The 22,599-nt window shown below is 48.4% G+C and overlaps 1 protein-coding gene across 3 annotated transcripts in view; it reads right to left on the reverse strand.

The window, feature by feature from the left end:
* The window catches only part of LOC144160989 (rab11 family-interacting protein 4A-like), a 270,063-nt gene that overhangs the window by 99,034 nt on the left and 148,430 nt on the right, over positions 1 to 22,599 (reverse strand). For all 3 annotated transcript variants that reach the window (XM_077692054.1, XM_077692053.1, XM_077692055.1), the window contains one exon: positions 4,419 to 4,462. In XM_077692054.1, the coding sequence (XP_077548180.1) occupies positions 4,419 to 4,462 (44 nt within the window). The remainder of the gene's footprint in view (positions 1 to 4,418; positions 4,463 to 22,599) is intronic.

Raw genomic sequence — 22,599 nt, forward strand, 5'->3', positions numbered from 1 at the left:
TCGTCGCCTTCGAAAGTTCCAACATTCTCCCGCCCGACAGCAGTGCGTGCGAGCGAGAAAAAGGAAACCGGTGCTGGTACTATCAACAAACGTTAATGTTGCTTAACCAAGTTCTGGGCGAAAATACTGGTCAGTCTGTCGTTCGTATCCAGCCGGTGTCTGCAGTGATCTTTTTTCTGATCTTGGGCCTTCGTTTTCTTCTAGATTTTGCTTTTCTCCGGACTTTCGATGTGTTTTTCTGCACCATGACTGTGTTATGGGTTGAGTCAAAGCCTTGTTTGCCAGCGTAGTTTCGTGTGCACACTGATTTCGGAAACAGTTGCTCCCTCAAGGTTTTCTGTTTGCACCTGGCAACTCGGTTTGGAACCTGACTATTGACGTTTTGGGCACTCTGAAATTTGGTGGCAACACTTATTCCTCGCACCTTCATTGATTTCCAAACACGTTTGGAGGCTTGGTTGCTACTCGATGTCCTTACGCTGGCGCGAGTATCCCTCGCTGCCCTTTTTCTAGTAGATGAAGTGTAGTTTTTTTCGGTGGTCATCAGCTTGATGACCACTGACACTGCTGACCGCTGCCGGGCCACGGTTGTGTGGTCCGTACTTTTGTGAGGAGCGAACTTAAGCAGTCGGCTTTGTGTGGCCCTGTCCTCGTAGTGGGTTATCGGCATCACTTTCGTTGCCTCTGTCGTTGCTGACACCACATCTTGAGGCGTGAGAACAGCTTCCTTCAATATCATGGACGAGTTGGTGCTTGTGTCGGTGAGTATTTTGTGTTGACTTGGTATGTCGTGCGCAGTCTGGCCATGTCCAGACATGTCGGAAACACAGTCAAACTTGTATCTTAAGGACGACTCTGTATTGACTGGCACAGTTGTCCTTGCTTTCCTCCGTGTTTCACCTTCGTCTAGACTTACATTTAGGCTCTTGTAAAAGTCATCTTGCGTACGGTCGTCCGGACATGTCATGACTGTATACGCATGGGAGTGTTCGAGCACTTCAGTTTTCCATACGTTGACGATGTCACCTTCTGAAGCTATCCCCTCTTGCAGTGTATTTTCTTCTGTTGCTGATGGAGCTGGCATATATTGCGGTGGTTCTTGCTCAGTTACCTCTCGCTGCTGGTGTGAAGTTCCCAGTGTAACGGTGTCTTCAGTTCTGATCAAGGAATGCGCATTTGTCTGCCGTATTTCAAGTGCCGTTTCAGTCGACTGGTCATTCACAGAGGCGCATGTCGTCGTTGGACCTGGTGATGTAGCCAAGCTTGAAGGTTCTTGGGTTTGATATCCTATTACCGGAACCTCCATCGATGTCGTTGAAGTCGTGGGCGTCACGCGAGTTCCGGTCTCCTCCCCAGGCTCATTACACCCGCTTGTATGATTCGACTCAAACTTTTGAAGCTGTCGCCTTCTGCCCTCTTTTGCGAGATGTGGCTCCTGAGAGGTGAGGGCTTCTCGTCCGTAAAGTATTTGTTCGAGGTAACAAATAATCCTGTATGCTTCTTTGACCGACTCTAGAGCGTCGTCGTCTTGGCCATCAACATTGGTTCCGCATGCAAGGGCATCCAGCTTCTCGCTGATTGCAGCAAGTCGGTCGGCACTGTGATGGAGCCTTGCTATTGAAACTGCGGCCTCGACGTCTTTGTGGTGCTCCAGAGTAGGCGTTATTTCGGCAATAATCTTCTCATTAAATTCAAGAAGGCTCATCTGGGCAAGTAGAAGCCGGTTCACCTGCTTCGACGCCTCCTCCTCGTTTCGGGGTGAGCAATGCGGTCGAAGAATTGAGTCCCGCTCCATGGCTCACCTCGTGTCGCTTGACGTCCCGGGTTTCGGCACCATGTGGAAAACGTCCAGGGAGGCAAGGGAGGAGGCCGTCGTCTGGGAAAATCACATATATTTACAATATGTACAGAGAACCGGGTGCTAAGCAGCCATCTTGACGCCTCGCCTGGTCGTCTTCACCTTCTTCGTCTATGCGTCTGTTGAACCACGTGCCTGCGTTGTCTTCGTAGCCTTCGAAAGTTCCAACAGGGACCTTCTTTTTAACCCCCGGGCCGTGACTCGAGTGTCTACGACATGTCGAGAGTGGTCGACCAGCGTTGAACCCTCTTAAGCTTCATATGGCACCAAGACTGCCAGAACAGAGGCCCTCGCTATGCATGTAGCGAATCAGAATAGGAAATGAGGGGCTCGTCGAAAATAACACAGAAAATAAGAGTTGGCAGTCAAGAAAACCTCGGAAAGCAAAGGGGAGGATGTGGCAGGTCGTTGAAACAGATAAATAAATTGGAAAGAAAGAAAGTGGAGAAAAAATGCCCGCCAGGTGGGATCCGAACCCACGACCTGGCGGGAATTTTTTCTTTCTTTCCAAATTCCTTATCTGTTTCAATGACCTACCACATCCTCCCCTTTGCTTTCTCTCTCTCTCTCTCTCTCTCTATATATATATATATATATATATATATATATATATATATATATATATATATATAGTCGTGAATTGGAGTCCTTAGTTGCTGCAGGAATACGCACAAAGTCGAAGTACGCTCTTCGGAGACTTTATTTCCAACGTTTCGACCTGAGACAGGTCTTCCTCAGGAATGAAAGATTTTAGAAAACATCTTACGGACTCAGGGTGGGGGGGGGGGGGCGAAACACAAGCCACATGGAAACAAACATGGCGGATTTTTTCTCGACTTATATTTTCGCCTATTTATCACTGTATCAAAGAAACATGACAAACACACGTCATTCGGCACTGTTAAATATTTCGGAAACAGCCGAACGAATAGCACTGGCAATGACGACTGCAACCTTGATATATATATATATATATATATATATATATATATATATATATATATATATATATATATATATATATATATATACAGTAAAAGAGAAGACTAAAGGGTAACGAACGAAAGTGTATTAACGTTTCGGCTTGGGGCAACCCTTCGTCAGAATAAAAACAAATGGCAAGTAAACTGGCTTATAAAGCATCAGGAGCCAATCACGGTAAACATGTTGACACGTGTCGCGTTGGGCAGGACGACAACAGTTGATGAAAATTTGATTCCACATCAAGTATAACAGGATTTCTAAGTGCCAGGTCACTTACACTGGCAAAAACAGTGACAGTTGTACAAAAACGGTAGATAGAGTAACGGGAAATGGTTATGGGAAAAGAGCAGTGAATGAAAAACAAACGTTTACTAAACAGCGAAGTCAGCATAAAATATACAATGCAGATCGGAAAAAAAGAAAAACAGTAACATCTGGATAGTCAGCCGGTCTTAACGAATGCGGTATAGATAGCATCAGTTGTCAGACTAATGCCGAAGCTAAGATAGACAAAATTCTAATAAATGCTTATTTGGGGCACGCGCGCAACCGTATACACGCGGGCCAATGCAAACACAAATATATCTACGTAAACAGCAGTACAAAGGTTACACAGAGGTGATCAGTGCGACAAGAAAGCCAACGCTTTCATTTAACCCCGATTTCATAGATTTGAATTTGTGAATGAGATACGATTTCCTGATTTCCCTATCATGATGTCAGCGGAAACCGGATTCGAGGATTGTTGCTTTTATTTTGTTAAATGAAAGACCAACTACGTTGATATGGTGGGACAACGGCCGGTTCGGGAGGGTCTTAATATGCGATTTATGATTATTGAAACGAAGTCTAAAAGATTTGCGGGTCTGGTCAATATACTGAAGCTGGCATTCGGTACACTCGAGCAGATAAATCACGATTTCGGTGTCGCAAGTAAAATTACCTTTTATGTTCAATGTGAAATTGGAAGCTGTACTACTGGCTGTGGCAGTTGTCGTCATTTGGGGACAAATTTGACATCGCCGTTTTTGGCAGGGTTGGCAGCCAATGCAAGATGGGCGAATGGTCTTAGACGAAGTGAGGCGAGAGCAAGTCAAGCTGATTCGCGGCCAGGCTGGAGCGGAGGCGTGCGCGCACGTGTCGGTATCAACACAGCGCGCACCGCCGCTCTGGCCCGGCCGTGGATGATTGTACAGCTTTTTTTTCCCTTGCCTCCCTCATCTCCAAGGATGAAAAATAAAGGAATATACATATATACATATATATATATATATATATATACATATATATATATATATATATATATTTATATACATATATATACATATATATATATATATATATATATATATATATATATATATATATATATATATATATATATATATATATATATATATATATATATATATATATATATATATCACTTTACACATTCGTTGAAACACTGATGGGGCCAACTTTTCGCTACCCAGTTTTCCCCGAACATCGCCCGCACAAAAAAGGAAGCACTGGGTGTACGAACCGAGATATCTCCCGGAAGGAAACGCTGAAATGCAAGCCCGGGGCAACTCACGTGTGTCGAGTAGGAGTCGATCGTCCTGGGAAAACCGTCCACCTCTGCGAAGAAAACAAAATGACGAAAATTAAAGCCAGCCGCCGCAGCCATCGTGGAAACTCTCGTGAAACTATCGCGTGAGTTAGATTTGAACGGGAAATAACCGTTCCATTTTTTTATAATGTTGTACTTTTTCTTTTTTTTTTTCAGTTCACAGTTGGCCCGACAACGAGCTCGTCCGGTTGCACGCCCAGCTGCCCTGCGGGGCTTTTCCTTCGTACGTGCCACGAACGTGAACTGGGCCCCTGCTGCATCTGGCGCACGGCGCCATCGCTACGACCGTAACTCGCGCGCTGCGCTTTCTTCTGGTGTCGCTCAGCATCTCCCCCTCGACGCTTCGCTCTGGCCCGTTCGCACGCGATAATGAACGCATGCCGTCGAAGAGGCAAACATGGCTTCCCGATAAACAATTCACGCCGACCGTGACGGCATTTTCGCGAACACAGCGCTACCCTATCCCACGGACCCACAGAAGCATACCGTCACAAATCCATGGGGAACCGGTTATCATGACCGCAGACGAGTGATGAACACGGTGTCGCTGTGAAATGGGCGATGATGAAATATTCTCGCGCTAGTTATTTGCTTCAGAGTTAACAATTACCGAAATAAGCCATAAGTCTCGGAGTACTTCGTCAATGGCGAGGAAACCCAATCGCACAACACAGCCACAGTTTTCATGACGCAGCAAAGAAAAGCAGCAGTCTTCAGGTACAGTCAACCGATTTTTGTAGAGTATATGTTCTCTATACTAAATGAAAGGGCATCCCTTCGCGAAACGGTTTTGCTAATAGCGCTGTAGAACTTCTTACATTGAAATTTTTAGAACTACGAGCTGTACGTGTCCATAGAGTTTCGTACTAATATTATATTGTATGAAACTCTATGGTATGTCCTCCCAGAAATAATGCTGGCAACCATGACATAAAATAACGCGGCAACATACTCTTGTCTGTATGCGAGATGAAAAAGGGTTTTTAAAAACTTGTCCCCAGCTAAAAAAAATCGTGAATTGCAGGCTTTCTTATTCCTTTGTTTTATTAATCACTTCACCACACCTAAAAACATTAATTAAACATTAAACATTTACTAATAAACATTAATTAACCACACTCAGAGCAACCCAGAGGCGGCGGGCGGCGCATCTTTAAATTTTAAAAGGAATGTTTAAAAAAATTCCACCATCTCCCCGAAGGGAACTATGTGGTGATGCAAAGCATGGGGGTTCCGTGTAGGTTCCACACCGGAGCAGAACCGGCGCAGGCGGTGTCTCAGAGCAGACTGAACGCCGCGCAGCGCGCGCACCTGCTTTTATACAGCTGGAGGAGAGGAGAATGGAGGAGAGACGCGCATGCGCAGTGGGGGTGTGGACGGCGCAACAACAAGGGAGGGACATAGCCCCGACCATGAGATGGCTCCTGGAGCAAGTGTCGCTGGTGTCGTCCTGGGCCGGCACGAGACGAGCACCCTTCCGTTTTAAGGGCTCCTAGAGCGACAGTGTTGCCGGTGTCTTCCTGAGCCGGCACGAGACGAGCCGAGCGGCGAGGAGATGACTCCTGGAGCGACAGTGACGCCGGTGTCTTCCTGAGCCGGCACGAGACGAGCCGAGAGAGAGAGAGAGAGAGAGAGAGAGAGAGAGAGAGAGAGAGAGAGAGAGAGAGAGAGAGAGAGAGAGAGAGAGAGAGAGAGAGAAGCTTTTATTAAAAATATGCACGCAGGCCTGTTTAGTCTTCACATTCCAGAGGACCTCTGGTGACGTCTTCAAGCCGCTGCCCGATGTACCCCGCCAGCTGCCTTTGCTCTTCGGCGGTGCTTGTTGCGGTCAGCCATCCTTTGTTGGGTGTGTTTGTAGTGTTGCGTATGGTTGTGCAGTTCCAGAGGATGTGATCTTGGTCGAGTATGACGTTACGGGTAGAGCAAGTAGGGGGTGGTGTGTCAGGATCTCCCCATATCTTGTGTAGTCTAGCTGCAGTGTCCAAGGTGTCTGTTTGAGCTTCTCTAATTAGGGTTGCTTGGTGTCTTGTGAGCGTGTCAGAGAGCTGTGGCAGTTCCCTCCTTCCCGTGGAGTAGTCCTTCAATTTAGGTGCTGTTGGGACCGTGAGCGTTTGATTTGGTTCGAAGTTGGCAGGAGCCCGGGCTGCGGCTTCTCGGGCCAGCTGATTAGCTTTTTCGTTGCCTGCCATTCCGAGGTGCGGACGCCGGACGCCGATACGAATGGGAACGTAGTGTGAACCCCCATGTAGAGACTGAGAAATGTAGAGAAATGTAGAGACAGCCAAGAGACCGACACCGGCGTTACCTGATCGAACACCTCCTGGTTCCCGTCTTTCTTTATTGCGTACTCACGCTCCTATCCCTCTGCCCGCCCTCTTCGTCCTCTTCTCTGGTTGAGCTGCAAGGCGCGTGGCGCGTCATGCCACAGCTTTCCCACGGGAAATTCAACATCCTCCTCTAAACTTTTCAGTTCGTCGTTTCAGTTGACTTTCAGCTTCGCGTGCCTTCGTTGTATCAGTAGCTTCTTGACGTAGTTTGAATGAGTCAAGGACATAAGGCGCGTTCGTAGCACTTGCTCCTGTCTCGGTTTTGTAGCGCAGTGGGTTGAGCGCCGCGTACCTCCCGTTGCGGCCAGAGAGTCGTGGGATCGAAACCGGGCGCCGCTAATTCTTTTTTTTATATAGTGTAGGGGACGCCGGACATAGCCCCGAGCAAGAGATGTTTTGCATCTGAAATACATATACAATTTAAACTCATACAAACACTTGTTTTAAAAGGTTTTCAATAAGTGAATAAACGTTTCAGTAGCTGTAAGGTTTGCAGGTTTGCGAAGCGATATGTCCAGGACGCGTAATGTAGTGTACACTACGAACCGTCACTTTACAGAATGGGGAAGTTTAGTGCCAAATTATGATGATGATGGTTTGATTTTATTGGCGCAAGGCCGACATGGGCAAAGAGCGCCAAACACAAAGTGATTTGATGAGGAGAGAACAAGAAATAAAATCAGTTAGAAGCTATGAGCATGGCTGGTGTAAAGGGCCAGGGTGAAGAACAAGAGTGGTTAAAAAAATAAATAAGGTGGCTGGTGTATAGGACCAGGGGTAAAGCTATGGGTGGTATGAGATGAGTTGTAAAAAGTGAACTTCTGATAGGAACTTAAAGGTGCGCTGAACAGAAAACATGGCATCATCTCCTAAGAAGTATGATGGGTGTAGTGGAATATGTCGTGTGTGTAGTTGAGGGAAGTGTTTGCGTCGTGTATTGTCGAGTGCCTTACATTCTATGAGGATGTGGATCACGGATAGGGCCTCTCCGCACCTGCTGCACAGAGGTCTTGGAGATCCAGTGAGCAGGTGCCAAATTAAATTCCAGTGCCAAATGCCAAATTAAAATTTTTCCCTGCAATTTGTTTATAAATTGCTTGTGGTTACTTCACTATGTAAAACGCTGGCTTTCATATGATCTAAAGAACATATACTCAAGAAAAACCGGTTGCCTGTCCCTTCAAGTGCAATATCGATGTGTCGCCCATTGGTGTTACTCGCGAACCCCGCTTCTGATGTGCACGCGTACGAAGTGCAAGGGAGCTCTGTAGCCTGCAGGACTCACACAGACTTCGTGTCGGAATATACACGCACATCTGCTGGTACTGGGCCGTGCGGAAAAAGCGGCGCCCACGGGAGTCGCAAGTCACAGGCGGCGTCGACCGTTGTGAGTGCTGCATTCATCACGACTCAAATAATGCGCCAATTACGCATTCTAAACGTCGTGAGCCTGTTAAGATTTTAGTAAGCAAGACACGGGCGGTTAGCACGACTTCAGTATGCTCCAGATTAACCCATGTAATTGCCAGCTCTTTTTAAACTCGCGCAAGACGACATCTTTCCTTACGTGTAAACAGCTAAGAAATCATGTTTCATTTTTACCACGACAGAACGGTTCAGTGGGGCACACGGATTGCTCGGGTGCTGCGCGGTTTCAGAAAAGTAAAAAACAAAAATGATGCACTCTCTTCGGGCATTGAAACGTCAAAGTGGAAGGTTACGTGCTCCCTTTTTATTGACTCGCAGTCAGCACTCGCGTCCTTACGACGGCTCTTACGACGACACCGCAATAAGGGATGAATGATCACAGCAGCATCCGCATCCAGATGCCACACACACACGTAGGGGGATTCTGGGAGCACTGCGGCGGCGGACCGACCGCTTGCTGGCAGCCGAGTCCCGGGATCAGCTGTCGGCGCCCACGCGAACGCCGTCGACGTCAGCCGACGCAAAGGCACTCGTGACGTGTGAGCGCAGGGCAGGGACTCGCTAGGGGCGCCTAAAGGCAGATTCGAAACCAAGTCGGAGTTAATCCTTTACTTTGCTTTGGGTGCCTTCTCATCTAAATCCGAAAAAAAAAAAAACTCGTTACGACGACTGGACGAAGAAGGCGGGACGTGAGCGGGCGCTGAGCTAACCACAACAGCGAGTTTATTTCACCGTAGCAACCTCATGTTGCTAAATCCCTACGTCCAACCCAGAAACGGGTGAAGAGGAGGGCCATAGCTCTTGCAATTACGGACACGCAGGCTACTACCATCATCTCGGACTCCAAGGCCGCCCTGCGCAACTGTGCGCGCGGTAGGATCTCCACCACAGCCGCCAAAATCCTTACGCACAGCGCGACCCCAGTTTCAAGGCACATCCGCCTGGCTCACTCGTATCTCCCGGGGAGCGAGATGGCACATGAAGCAGCCCGAGGATACACGAACCAGGCTGACTTGGAATCCGACAACGTCCCGTCTGTGACGGGGGGGAGGGAGAGACTGGCAACTTACCGAGAGATTGCTCAACACTATAGGCTGAGCCGACTGAAATTCCCGGCTGCCCACACTGCTCTAAACAAACGGCAAACAGTTGCTTGGAGAAGGTTGCAATCAAATACGATCCCTCACCCCGCCCTGTGCCACCGCAGCTATCTGGATAGGTAGACGGACAGATGCAAGTGGTGCAGCATTGCAGCAGCCACACTACAACATATGGTCTGGCAATGCCCCAAAAAACCACGGGCCTTTGAACAAGTAATACATATAAGAAGTAGTGAGCAATGGGAGGCCGCATTGCTCAGCTCTCTTCCCGAAATACAAGCCGCTGTCATCCAGCTGGCAGAGGACGCCGCCAGGGACCACGGGTTCCTGACCGCCGGCTGATGGGACGAAGATACCGGACTTTTCCGCACGGTACATTCGTCTTAAAAGGGATGACAATAAAGTCTGTTCTCTCTCTCTCCCTCTCTTTGTTCAATTCATCACGAGAGGAGCGAGACAGAGAGGAGAAGAGCGTCCGGGACACGACGCGCATGCACTGCTGTGCACCTGCGGCAGTTCTCACGCTGAGCGGAACTGCTTCGATTCTTTTCTCGCACAGCTTGTTTGTAGCCGCTGCAGTTACCCGTGAGGAAATTGCGCCCCAAAGATCGACTAGTGTCACGTTCGCGATGCTCGCTGTTGCGCGTTATTTCCTTCGCGCGCACGAACAGCCGGCCCCTGTGTGGTTTGTCGTTACTCAAGTTTCACACAAGTATGCATTCTTAGCATTCCAAACGGTTTCATTGCAGGCTCGAATGGCCCATTTTGCTGACATCCAATGCCACAAAATAGGGGAAACGTTCGCGTGCACGACCGACGTTTCCGTGTTTCCTTTGAGTATAGCTCCCACTTGCACCCCAGCACAATGCAGGGGCCGCGCGCGAGCATTCAAGATCTATCTCGGCGCACTGATACATACAGTAAAAGAACAATGAACGAGCATGATAACAAGGCCGAACGAGTGCTATAATGCTTCCCTGCGAAAACTTTTTGACAATCCTACGCAATCCGCCCATCTTTCGCCGAATAAAATTCGAGAATCGGGGAGGGGGGCTTGTAGAACACCAAATTCTTAACACGGTACGAACTGCACTAAAATCAGTTTTCTCGATCGCACTAAGGTCGGGATATTCGCTTGCACGTATGTTTAACAACAGACACTGCGCCTATATCCACAGTGCTGCTGAAACAGCTTCCAATTTTACTAGTGGACATTCGCTGGACATCGACAGAGAATTCATAACTGGTCGGACCTTCTCATGTTTATACTTTTACATTGCTACTGAAAACAGCATACACGCATCCAAAATGCTTTCCAAAATTCAAACTTTGGGCGTTAAACACGCACAAGGAACGCGCAGGCGCGCTAGAGGAGGGCATCGCTAACGTGCGCCGAAATATCGATGCAAGGACGGGTACATTTACTCAGGAATTAAAAAGTCGGCGCAAACACGCGTTTCAAAAATTTTAAAAATAGACAGTCAAACGCAATGAAAGTTGCAGTTCTGGTAGCCTGAACTTTCAATACGACTTGGCTGACCAGTTTTCTTTGCCGCGGTGCTTGTCGATTGTCGATTTTTTTTTTGTCACTGGATACACGACGGGATCACATGGAGGTGGTGTCAGCCTCGTTGTTCGCGATTCCACCGAACTCATGGTGCGTGCTCAGACGGTTTATTCAGTTGTTTATCACCCGCAAACGGTAATTCACTGTTTGTCCAGCTTTCTAGAAGAACAGCTCTTGCGGTATTTTGCTGCTGTGGATAGGTATATAATTATGCGGTACTATATGTGGGGGTGATTCCAGAATGCATACTGTCCCGTAACACGTAATATCTACACGTTCTTATCGTCATATCGCCATTCTTAATGTCACTTACTCTGGAACGTAAGCCACTCGTACCACATCCGCGTACACGCACCACGCACATACACGTACCACGTACTGACCAGGTATAGGGAAAATATTACCAATATTTCCCCGCAAATTCAGCCGGCGCAATCCCATACAGCCTGCGCGATAACATGCCAATATTCCTAAGTGTAAATAAAAAAATTCCCCGCATTTCCCCGAGGGGAAGAATGTGAAAGTGCGAATGCACGAGTTGAATTTGCGCGGTTCGGTAATGTTCGCGAAAGAGAGATCACACACACACACACAACTACAAAGAAAGAAAGATGCATTTATTCACAGACATATTTGTGTTGTCGTTGTACTTGATTGCTAGAGCGGATCTCAGCTTTGAAATTTCGTGTCAGTACTCCTTTAAGCGGGTGCATATATAGCCCTTCTCACGCCCGATTCCTGGCCAATCCCCCACGTGGGTATGTGCCATGCACAGACACCTATTTGTGTTGTCGTTGTACTTGATTGCTAGAGCGGATCTCAGCTTTGAAATTTCGTGTCAGTACTCCTTTAAGCGGGTGCATTAGCCCTTCTCACGCCCGATTCCTGGCCAATCCCCCACGTGGGTATGTGCCATGTCAGCGGCCAGGCAGCGCGCGCCCATCTCCCCCCGTTGCCAAGGAAGACGAGGAGATTCCTGACCAATCCCCCACGTGGGTATGTGCCATGTCAGCGGCCAGGCAGCGCGCGCCCATCTCCCCCCGTTGCCAAGGAAGACGAGGAGCGCGCGCACCCGCAGCTGTTGCTATGCGGACGGCGGCGGAATGCGGACGGCGGCGGACGCTTCAGGTTCGTTTAAGAAGTGCATTCGCAGTTAAAAGTAAAAAATGCAAAACTGCTTCCCAACTCGAGTAAGCATACTGGCTGGACCGAAAACTTTACTTAATTATCGGCCATCAACTGGTGTGATCATTTTAGCACACAGGTCGCAGATGCAGCCAAAGATGTGAGAACATTCCGGAACTTATTTGAGGAGTTTCCCTTTGAAGAAAAAAAAACGCTATCATTCTGTCAAAATTCGCGAGCCATGGATAACGAACGAACTCTTCTATAAAATTAAGATACAAAGCCAGTTATTCAAGGAGCTCAGAAAAACCAGAGAGTAACAGGTTTGAACGTGTAACATTTACGCTACAATCTAAAGGGGGGGTCGAAAACCTGCGGCCCGCGGGGCAGTATTTTGTGGCCGCCTTCCCCTCCTCTTCTCACTCCCAATCTGAAGGTTGACATGGCGTACGTGTTGACCTCAAATGAGGTCAAAGGTCGTGAAATTCGGGCTGAAAATGAACATGATTATGATTTCTATTTCAGCTTTGGGCACTATTTTCAATTTCCCTCTTCGCCTGTGAAACCCTCCCCCCGGTCTGCCGTCCGCCGCGTGGGCTCCATGCAACAAAAGGTTGCCGACCCGTGAGCTAAACAAGGAGCCCCCACAAGCGAAAACACCATTCCACAACCAATCGTGTAGTCATGGACAAACGAAATGCGAACACGAACATGTGAACCAAAACACGCAAAATTAGAAAATAACGTTCGTGGGTGTCGAGTAGTGGCACGCTATTAGTATATTTGACAAGCCACATTTCTCAGCATCGTTACTGACACTAAGCCACGCGACAATTTGACTTGCATAGAAAGAAATCGTGCTATCTGTATGTTCTGCTTCATATTTTCATGATCGCGTTTCAGTTGTCCATGGCAGTGTAAACCTGTGTTCGCGCACACATGGGCACAACGACGGCACCCAGGTCAGCGAAGAGTCGCTCCCCGACTCGTACTTTTCTCCTTCAGTCAATCTGGGTGTTTCTGCAGTAACGCCTACACCCGTTAAGACATTTTTGCTCCTTATTAGCATCACGAACGACGCACGGGTCGATCATTCAACTACAGTCAAAACTGGTTAATTCGAAGTCACACAATTCTAACTTGTTTGTCCATTGGTCCCGGCAAAGTGACGTGTATTTTAATGGGGGGAAAGCTCTCGCTAATTCGAACCTGAAACACGTTCCCCGGGTAATTCGAACAATACTATCCGTCCGCACAGACTACTTTTCGTGAAATTCGAAGCCGAAGCCCGATACTTCAATGCGCCACTATCCTCCGCAGCTTCCCAAGCCCGTAACCGCGTGCTTGCTTCGTGTACACTTGAGAAGCTGGTGTAAACCACGCGACCTTCGCACTGTCGTAGCCTGGAAGTGCGCGCCCGTTCGCCTCTGGAACTCACCATGGCGTACGCCGTACTTTCGCAGCACGCAATTATTGAAAGCGCACTCCGAAGGACGTGCAATAACGCCTACTTTATCGCGCATGCGCTTCTAACACTGGTAGCGCGCGCTGTATACCGCCAATCAAAGGGACACCCGCTAGTTCGAACTCCGGCTAATTGTATCAAATTTCTCGACCCTCGGAGTTTGAATTAATGAGGTTCTACTGTATAATGTGAACTCAAATGTAGTGAAACGCGATATTGTGGCCACTTGTAAATGAACAAATAAAACAATTACTGCTCCCTTGCTGACACGGGTCCATAATCTACGTGTTACGTCTGGAGTGCTTCCCAAAAAAGTGCATACAGCAAATCTCTCGCTCACTTAAGAAAGGTTCCGGAAAGCAGATATTCAATTACAGGACAATATCTATGTTGCCGTTTTTTAAAAAGCCTTGAAAACTCCGCAAACGACAAGGGAAAAAGCTAGTCACTGAAAGCACATGTGTTTTTCGTAAACGCACGGCCACTTAACTCACTCTAGTAGAAAAAAATTTAAATATTAACACTCGGTGCATTCGTTGATTCATTCATTCATTATTCATTAATTTGTACATTCATTTATACACTGCATCGCCCTTACGGACCTTATTGCAGGGGGAGAATGGGCCCTGGAATACAGTACGCTTGGCATATTGCTGAGAAGAATTGCGGATGGAAAGCTACAAATGGAACAAAGAATTGTGACTTTACACTGTCAGAAATAAGGCATTACACCGTAAGTGAAAAAACACGCAAAAAAAGGGGGAGTCGATTGATTGGTTGATTGTGGGGTTACATTTAACATGGCGAAGCTACACCTCGGCTATGGGGCGCGCCGTAGTGCAGGAGAGCTCCGGATTAATTTTGACCACCGGCAGGGGATCCGTAACGTGCGCCGAAATATCGACACACGGGTGCTTTCGCTTTTGGCCTCCACTCAGAAAAGCGGCCACCGCGGCCGGGATCGAGCCCACGTTCTTCGGCTCGGCAGCCTAACGCCCGAGGGCGAGTGTCACAAACTCGAGCGTATACGACGTCTAAAAGTACCGTATAAATTTTTCATTTTTTTGTACAGCGCCTAATTCTTCTTACACTCATCCGATTCATTCAGTCCGGTTCTATTCGCCCCGAGACAAGGCTGGAACTTTCGCGAACGAAGAGGCGGTAATACGATCACCCGCCGGCTCGCCGGCAAGAAAACAACAAAAATAAAACCTCCGCCGCTCCGGTTTCGTCGAAGCTTCCAGTACTTTCGAGGAGGTGCGCGTGGCCTTGCCAGTGCTTAAGAGCGTCGATGATTCTAGAAGGGAGAAGAGTGAAGTTATTCGCTGACGGCGGCGGGCGCGTTGTGTGTTGTGCTCTCCCTCTCCGCACCGGCGCGCCTAGAAAAAGAGAAGCCGCGCCTAAGCAAACCAGCTACGTTTGGACGTCGTGATTGACAACGGCACCTGCCAGTTTGTACATCACACCATCGGCGACCCGCGCCCTGGAGGACTCCAACGTACTCCCGGGCCTCGAATCACCGTGATCGTCTCGGACGGCCTGGCCTACAGCGAAGCCACGCTTCCCAGGTAGCCGAATCGCCTCCGACAGCGGTGCATCGTCCGGCCCGGTCGGTGAATATGCTGGGACTCTGTCTCTCATATGCATCGAAGTGTTCGTTTTTCTATTAGTTCGCTGCTCCGATTCGTAATATTCATTTGTTAACGCTCCTGTTTGTATCATTTTGACTAATTTTAGACTGTTTCTTGTATTTTAATTCCATCTAAGTTGTCTGTCATTATCGATTCGTTACCTCGTGCTTGTGTATGTAACTTGCCTGTCTAAATATAAGTCTTTGTGCTGTTTTCCGATCAAGGCTCTTGTTCATTCTTGCCGCTCTGGTCGGCGAAAGCCGCACATCAGACGGCCACCCCCTTTGTCACCTGTGCCCTGTGGTTTCGGTGGGGTTTGTTGGCTCTCTTGAGTCGACTCCCCATATCTTCCGACAGTGCACCCTAATTTAAGGAAGCGGGTGACAGCGGGTAACAACAACATTAACAAAAAAAGGGAAGCTGCTACTGGTTGCACACAGCCGCAGCAAGACGATACGGCACATGTCGAAAACGATTGTGCAAATTTCTGCCAAAAGATGAAGGCCAAGAGACAATTTCTCTAGGAGCGCGGGTGGTCTTTGGGAAAAAAGGCACAGTTGAATGCGCTGATTCTAGCCGCGTATTCACGACCTCCTAAAGAATGGTCACTAGAAGGGGACACACGGGTAAGCTGCTTTATACACCGTTCCTTGTCGATGCCGGTTTTTCGGTGAACATGCTATAAAATAGGGACGCTCAGAGATATCTGCGCCTGGGAGTAAGGCCTTAGACTGCATTAATCATTCGTTGCTACTACAAAATACTACAAAAACTTGATCATTACGGTATCCACGGCGTTGTCGAATCACTGCAAAATAAAACCCAGTTCGTGGAGTTAAACGGGGCTCATTCCGAACCAAAGAAAATTTGCGCTGGTGTTCACCAAATTTGCGTTGTGTTCACCACTTTGGTGTTTTGTGAAACACCAAAGCGTTAGGCCCCTCCTCTTTTTTATATATGCAAACAATTCAGTTGTTATGAACCCAAACGTTAATTACAATATTTAACCGACAATACCACACTCAACACAACTGCCAAAAAAATTACAATCAAAATGAAGACTCCGCTAGCCCCCTGCGCGCGCAACAACAAAACACCGCACGATATACGTTCCGTCACTGATCGCGCACTTATTGCGCACCAAGCCCCAGAGGATAATTTACTTTTTTGCAATTTGCTATGCGAAAAGCTTTAATTACTTCTCTCGTAGGCTGGTTTCTTTGTCTTGCCCAGCGTATTTGCAGAAACACCTCCGGTTGCAGTGTATGAAATACCCATTTTACGTTTGTAAGAATCGTAACCCGCAGGAGGCTGTCGAATATTTAAGGTGGACTTAGAGGAATTATGTTATTCAATGCCACGGGCTGCACTCATGAACAGCGTGGAGGCTTGTAGTACAGCAACAGGACGACGAGGAGAGCTTCATGGGCAGATGGGGTGTTCTGGAAAGTCTGCCCTTCTACCTGGACTCCACTGTTGTTGGATGTTCTGTTCAAAAGAATGGTGTGTGCATTGACTCGCCCGTTGCCCCTGCCCTGAGAAATATTTTCTTAGGTATGATTGGCACTGAAGTGGAAAGACGCCTGGAAGGCATAGCCAAAAAAGTGTTGCCATACGTGGATGATTGTTTTTGTAGAAGGCGGGAACCACGAGAGGCACATAGTTGACACGTTAAACATTTTCAAGGAGAAGGGCTGCGGACTAAGTTTCACCCTGGAAGTTCCTAAATGGAAATGTCTCCAGCTCTTAGATCTTCGGTGGACAATGATGCGGAACCGTGTGTGTTGGCGGTACAAACCGAGGTTGGAGAAGCCCCTGCTCAGATACCACTCAGGGCACTCCAGATTGATAAAAGGCGGTATAGCTGCGCCATGCATTGATGCCGCTGCGTCGAAGTCGTGTCCCCATGCCATTCGAAACGGCCTGTCTGAGACAGTGCAGACTGGGAGCGGCTGTCATACCCTGAGTACGCCATGTCCAGGGGCAGCGAAAGGGATACGCAAAGTAAAAAGATGTGAACAAGACGACGCAATCAGTGGATGGAAAAACGACCAGTCGTTATACCTTAGGTGCACCGCTTGTCACATGGGCTGAAAAAGGTAGCAACAAGACGCGAAGTAGACGCGGTCTTTTCTGGCCCAAAAAATTAGGTAGCATCTGGCCGGCAACCGAAAAGAAGGCGCAGATGAGTTTAAAAAAAAAAAAACAATGGATGCGGCGTGAAACACGGCGCCCCCTTTGTTTCGTGTGCAACAGGTGTCGCGCACACCCTGCCCCTTTCATCAGCACATAGGCCAGACGGGCCGAAGCCTGAACGAGAGGTTCAAAGAACATGAGCGGGCGCACCTGTCACTGCAGAGAATGTGGGCGGACGCCGAGGTTTAGGAACACCGGCTCACGAGAGAAATAATTGAAGCATTTCACGTAGTCAAAACTGACGATCGATGCGTCAGCCACGCGTCAATTTCCCTACGCAGAAAATAAGTAGATTACCTTCAGGCTCTTGGTGCGCGGTAAGTGACGGGAGGTATTCCGTGCGGTGTTGTGTTGTACGAATTTCAAGCGCAAAAATTCAGACCAGGGACGAACAGGACAGACACACGCGCTTGTATCTGTCCTGTTCGTCCCCTATCGGACTTTCTGCGCTTGAAATTCGTACAATTGATTACCAACTAGCTCGAACCCACACGGTGTCTTGTTATGCGCGGAGGAGTCAAGCACAGTCCTAATTTTCTTTTTTTGAAATTGTGTCGAGTAACGCATGCGTAGCGCTGCACGACTCGGTTTATATGTGTGTATCTTGCCAATAAAATTTAGTTACTTACTATAATGTCCCATTTATTTACTTTACTTACTATAGTGCCCCGTCCTTTTACGATGTGCAAGATGAACGTATTCCGAATCGCCCAAATTTCCGCCTTGATACCACACTACTATTTACTTCTCATAACGCTGGCAAATGGATGTCCTTTACGAATACTAGCTGTATATGCCTGCAAAACTGCAGAAATGGTCCGATGCTAACAGCCTGACAACGCTGAAAAAGCAATGGCGATATCGTTTCACTCTAACAACAACTGTGGTTTCGACATAGCAATATTAATATGGGCTCTCAAAGCGTTCACCTTTGATAATCAAATAAAGATCTAAACGTATTCTTCGACGAACACATACCCTGCTCTGATTACGAGGGCTGCTTCCACGTAAACTTCCTCGAGTACTCCAGAAATGAAAATCTTGAAATAAAGGGAATCCCAGTTTCCGAGGAGGCAAGCATCCCCGACACATTTAACCGAACTGGCGAGCTGCTCCATGAGACGATTGACGAAAGTGAGGTCGAAGTTTGCCACCGCGTGCCAACTCGAAACGTCGACGCCCCCTCCCCCCGAACATAGTGGTCCAGTTCAAGAGCCGAGCTGAGCATAGCGCAGTGCTTGAGAAAGCAAAAAAAGGCACGCATCTCGGCTCGAGATTTGGGACACACTTCGGGCGCGCCGGTGTTTATCAACGAGCACTTGTGCTCGGCCATGAAACAGCTCCTTGGAATGACAGTGGCGCAGAACAAAAGCAAAAGGCTGGCGTTTCGTGTGGGTTAGCTACGGAAAAATCCTTGCAAAGAAACATGAGACGACACCCCCACTGCGCATCCGGAATGCGCAGCACGTTGAAAAAACTGTCTAGGCAATAACCATGCTTACAGAGCAGTGGCAGTCAAAAAAAAATATTGAACCAACACGTGATGTGAGCATTAAGGGGGGTTATCACAAACATCTGAACTTAAACTGTCTTCATCTTAGCATCCTCTCCGCAAGAAATAAAGAGGACAACCCTGCGTATTTTTTAAATGAATTCACATTTGACTTTGACGTCATAATGCTTACTCAGACGTGGTACGACTGCAGTACTGACGTTCACAAACGCGACGGCTACCAGACTTTCTTCCTTAACAGATCAAACAAGCGAAGTGGCGGCATCGCATTAACCGTAAGTAATAAAATACAGTGTAACATCGTGCAGCAGTCTTCGTTTATTTGTGCCGATATTGAATGCCTCACTTAATTGTCAAAGGACTACGCATTCTCCGTAATTTATCGACCACCTGAATGTCTTTGGACAACTTCATCACCCAGCTCGAAAATCTGTTAAACTATGTAAATTTAAACGACCTCTAATCAGTCTTGGGTGGTGATTTTAATATCGATATATTGAAGCCCTCCACTGCGCGCCTAAGGCGCGCCTCATAGCCCAAGTGCAGCATCGGCGCGCTAAAAACCCGGAATTTGTTATAATTATCTACGTACTGATGCACACACCATAGCGCACCATTTAGAATGTTTTCCCTCATGAGTCACTGACCATTTTCGTCTGGTGCGACTAGAATTATTCAACCGAGTCGACATGAAAAAAAAAAAAAGAAGAAAAAAGAAATCATGCGCCCTGTTGGTAATTCACCTTTCAATGCTCCAATTTTAACAAAATATCAGCTCACAAAAATCCACACTGTGCCAAAGTACCACGGGCAACAACTTACTTCGAATAACAAAGGTCTGCGAGAGGTAAATTTCCACCGCTGGCTGACTTCAAAGTAGTAAACATTGCACCCAACAGTACACACGTGACACCGGACCACTGGCATCCGGCAGCCAAGAAACGGGGCTTGATATCCACGACGGCGAGGGATAAGACATTAGACAGTGCATTTCACCGCCTCTGATGGCCGGTAAGCGTTCAGTAGCTTCATGCGGCCGTTCATCACCTAATGTTTTCGCTGAGGTGCCCGCACGATGGCGCTACGATGCAGTCACGTCGCTACCTCCACATCCCGCAAAGTTTGCGTACTGACGGACCGCGCAATTTAACGCCAAATAAAAAACCACCTCCGCAATGAAAATTTTAGGTGCACACAAATCTATCAGTCTTTGGCAGGCAACTCCCGCAAACGCTGCCACGTGTCCGGCAGGTGCGCAACTGACCCTCCTCGGATTTCTCGCGGCATGAAAATAACGGAAGAACAAGCGTCCATACCGCGCACGGGTGCCGTGAAGCGCTGAGCAGCCAAGCAGGCACACGCAATAGTCGAAGGCTTTTCGACCGGCGGCGTCTTCGACACGCCGTCCCTGCACGCCGAGCCGCGCGCTGCTTCGTCGAGCGTCGGTCGCCCGAGTGCACGCGTCGGGGGGGGGCGGACGGCGGTGATGGGGAACACCTGCTTCCCTGGTCAATACGGGGGAGGTTCGGCTCTGCCCCGCCAGCCGCGTACGCAGGAGAAGAGCGCGCACGAGCCGTGGGTGGCCGCTTCACCGGGTCGCACCGAAAGAACAAAAATTGGCCCAGCTTCACTGACTTGACGTCGTGAACGCTGATGGTAACAACGAAGCTGCCTGCCGTGCCATAATCGCAAGGGCAAGCTTCACGGAGCTCTTCCCAAAGCCAGCAGATCAATTTCCGTCCGCGCCAATTCACTTTTGCCGTGTTCCACTGCTTGCGTCATCTACCGGATCCTTTTGTCACTTTTGAACTTGGAATACGGCCACGAGGGGTCAGCACAAGCGCTTTTTTTTAGACCAAAAGGCGTATTTCTTATTTTAAATCGCAAAAATCTAGAAACCATCCTATTTTTGTTTAAAATAAGAATGCAGATATCACTTATGTATTGACAACTTGCCTCAAATGTGCCCTTTTTTGCTAAAAAATGTTAACATCAAAACCACCAAATTTGGTGGTTTATGAATGCTTTACCTTTGGTTAACGTCTCTTTCCAAGAATTCCGAGTGCTGCATGAGTGTTTGACCCTTGCTCTCCGCCTGCACAGGCTACGCCCTCTCCACATCGCTGCGCCCGCGTTACCACGAGTCGTCCGAGAAAGCCTCGAGCACGAACAGCGTCGCTGTTGAGAAATTCGGCCACTTTCGCAGTTTAGACACTGAGACTGATGGCACAGCGGAGCTGGTGATCTTCACGAGCTCTGACTTGGCTTTTCAAAACACATGCACGCCAGAGCTTACGTCATCGCTAGGCGCATCTGCCTCCCCTCCCGAACATCTGCGCCGCACTCCCCACACCAGCTCGTCGGCTCCTCTCCTCCTCGCCACTTCCCCTGACACTTCTTGGCCGAGCACTTTCCCCCTCTCCACTCTTCTGCGCCGAGTTTTGAGCGACGTCAGCCACGGATGATTGATTGATTGTGAGGTTTAACGCGCCGACGCAACGCAGGCGATGAGGCGCGCCGTAGTGGAGGGCTCCGGATTAATTTTGGCCACCGGGGCATCTTTAACGTGCGCCGAAATCTCGTACACACGGGCGTTTTCGCTTTTCGCCTCCATAAGAAAAGCGGCCGGGAATCGAACCCGCGACCTCGTGCTCAGCAGCACGCCGCCTTAGCCACTGAACCACCGCGGCGGGTCATGGGTGGACATCAAGATTAAACAGCTCAAGTTAGACGCCAAGCTGGGCTATTTGGTGCAGATTCCCATTTGTGGTGAAAAACAGCGCAGTAAACACAGCGACAAAAGAAGAAGCGACGACGCACAGCGCTGAGCTCGAAACTGAAAGCTTATTAGAAATAAAACACGCTTTTATACACAAAACCGTACTATCGCGTGCACAGATGGCACGGGGATTGCATGTGAGCCATGCCACAGTTGATATCCTTAATTAAGCAGCATGGCACGTGACGCTGTTCCGCATCCAAGAAGTGACAATCTGCCAGCGGATAAGAAGCAAATTCCTCCTCAAGTAACGACGCAGAAGGAGCACTAACGCACTTGCCCTCTTTCCTTCCAATTCCTCCATTATCTCCCTGACATGCTGCTTTTTATGTTTGGCGACTACAAACAGCCTTTCCCTTTTTGCAGTGGCGACTACTAACAGCCTCCCTTTTTGCAGTGCTGCGCAATGTCTGAACAGTCATCACTCTTCACAGAACGTCTATGCTCCAGGAATCGAATGTTAAGGCATCGGCCCGTCTGCCCAATAAAAAATTGACCGCAGAAAAAAAAGGGAATCACATACACCACACCAACACTACAAGACACGAAACTTGACACGTGTTTTACTCCCCACCTTCCACGTGAAGGTGTATCTGCCAACCTGCTATCTTTCCTAATTTGTTAGGCGCAGAGAGCAGGACGTTTACACCATAACGGCCTGCTACATTTTTTTAAAGCCATGGTACAACACGAGCAGATATAGCATGACTGAGAAGTCTTTTTTCCTATAGACTCTGCTTCGCTACCCGCTACGGAACCAGGTTGCACCCACTTTTGTACTTTGCCAACGGCAAGACGTATTACACGCTTGCTGTTCCCGGCCGACGTCAGCCTTACTATTCGTTCACAAAAACTGTTGGCATACCGATGGACGCATGACATGGCGAAATGAGCACCCCACACTTCGTGGCAGGGAATGGCGACAGAGGAGGACGGACGTAGAAACTAGAGAACGACATATTTTAGGCACTGCAGCTTGACGACGGTACCACCGCTCCGAGGATCCGGAAGAGA

The sequence above is a fragment of the Haemaphysalis longicornis genome, unplaced genomic scaffold (genome assembly GCF_048455015.1).
Source record: "Haemaphysalis longicornis isolate Haplotype H1 unplaced genomic scaffold, Haemaphysalis longicornis Haplotype H1 scaffold_11, whole genome shotgun sequence".
NCBI lineage: Eukaryota > Metazoa > Arthropoda > Arachnida > Ixodida > Ixodidae > Haemaphysalis > Haemaphysalis longicornis.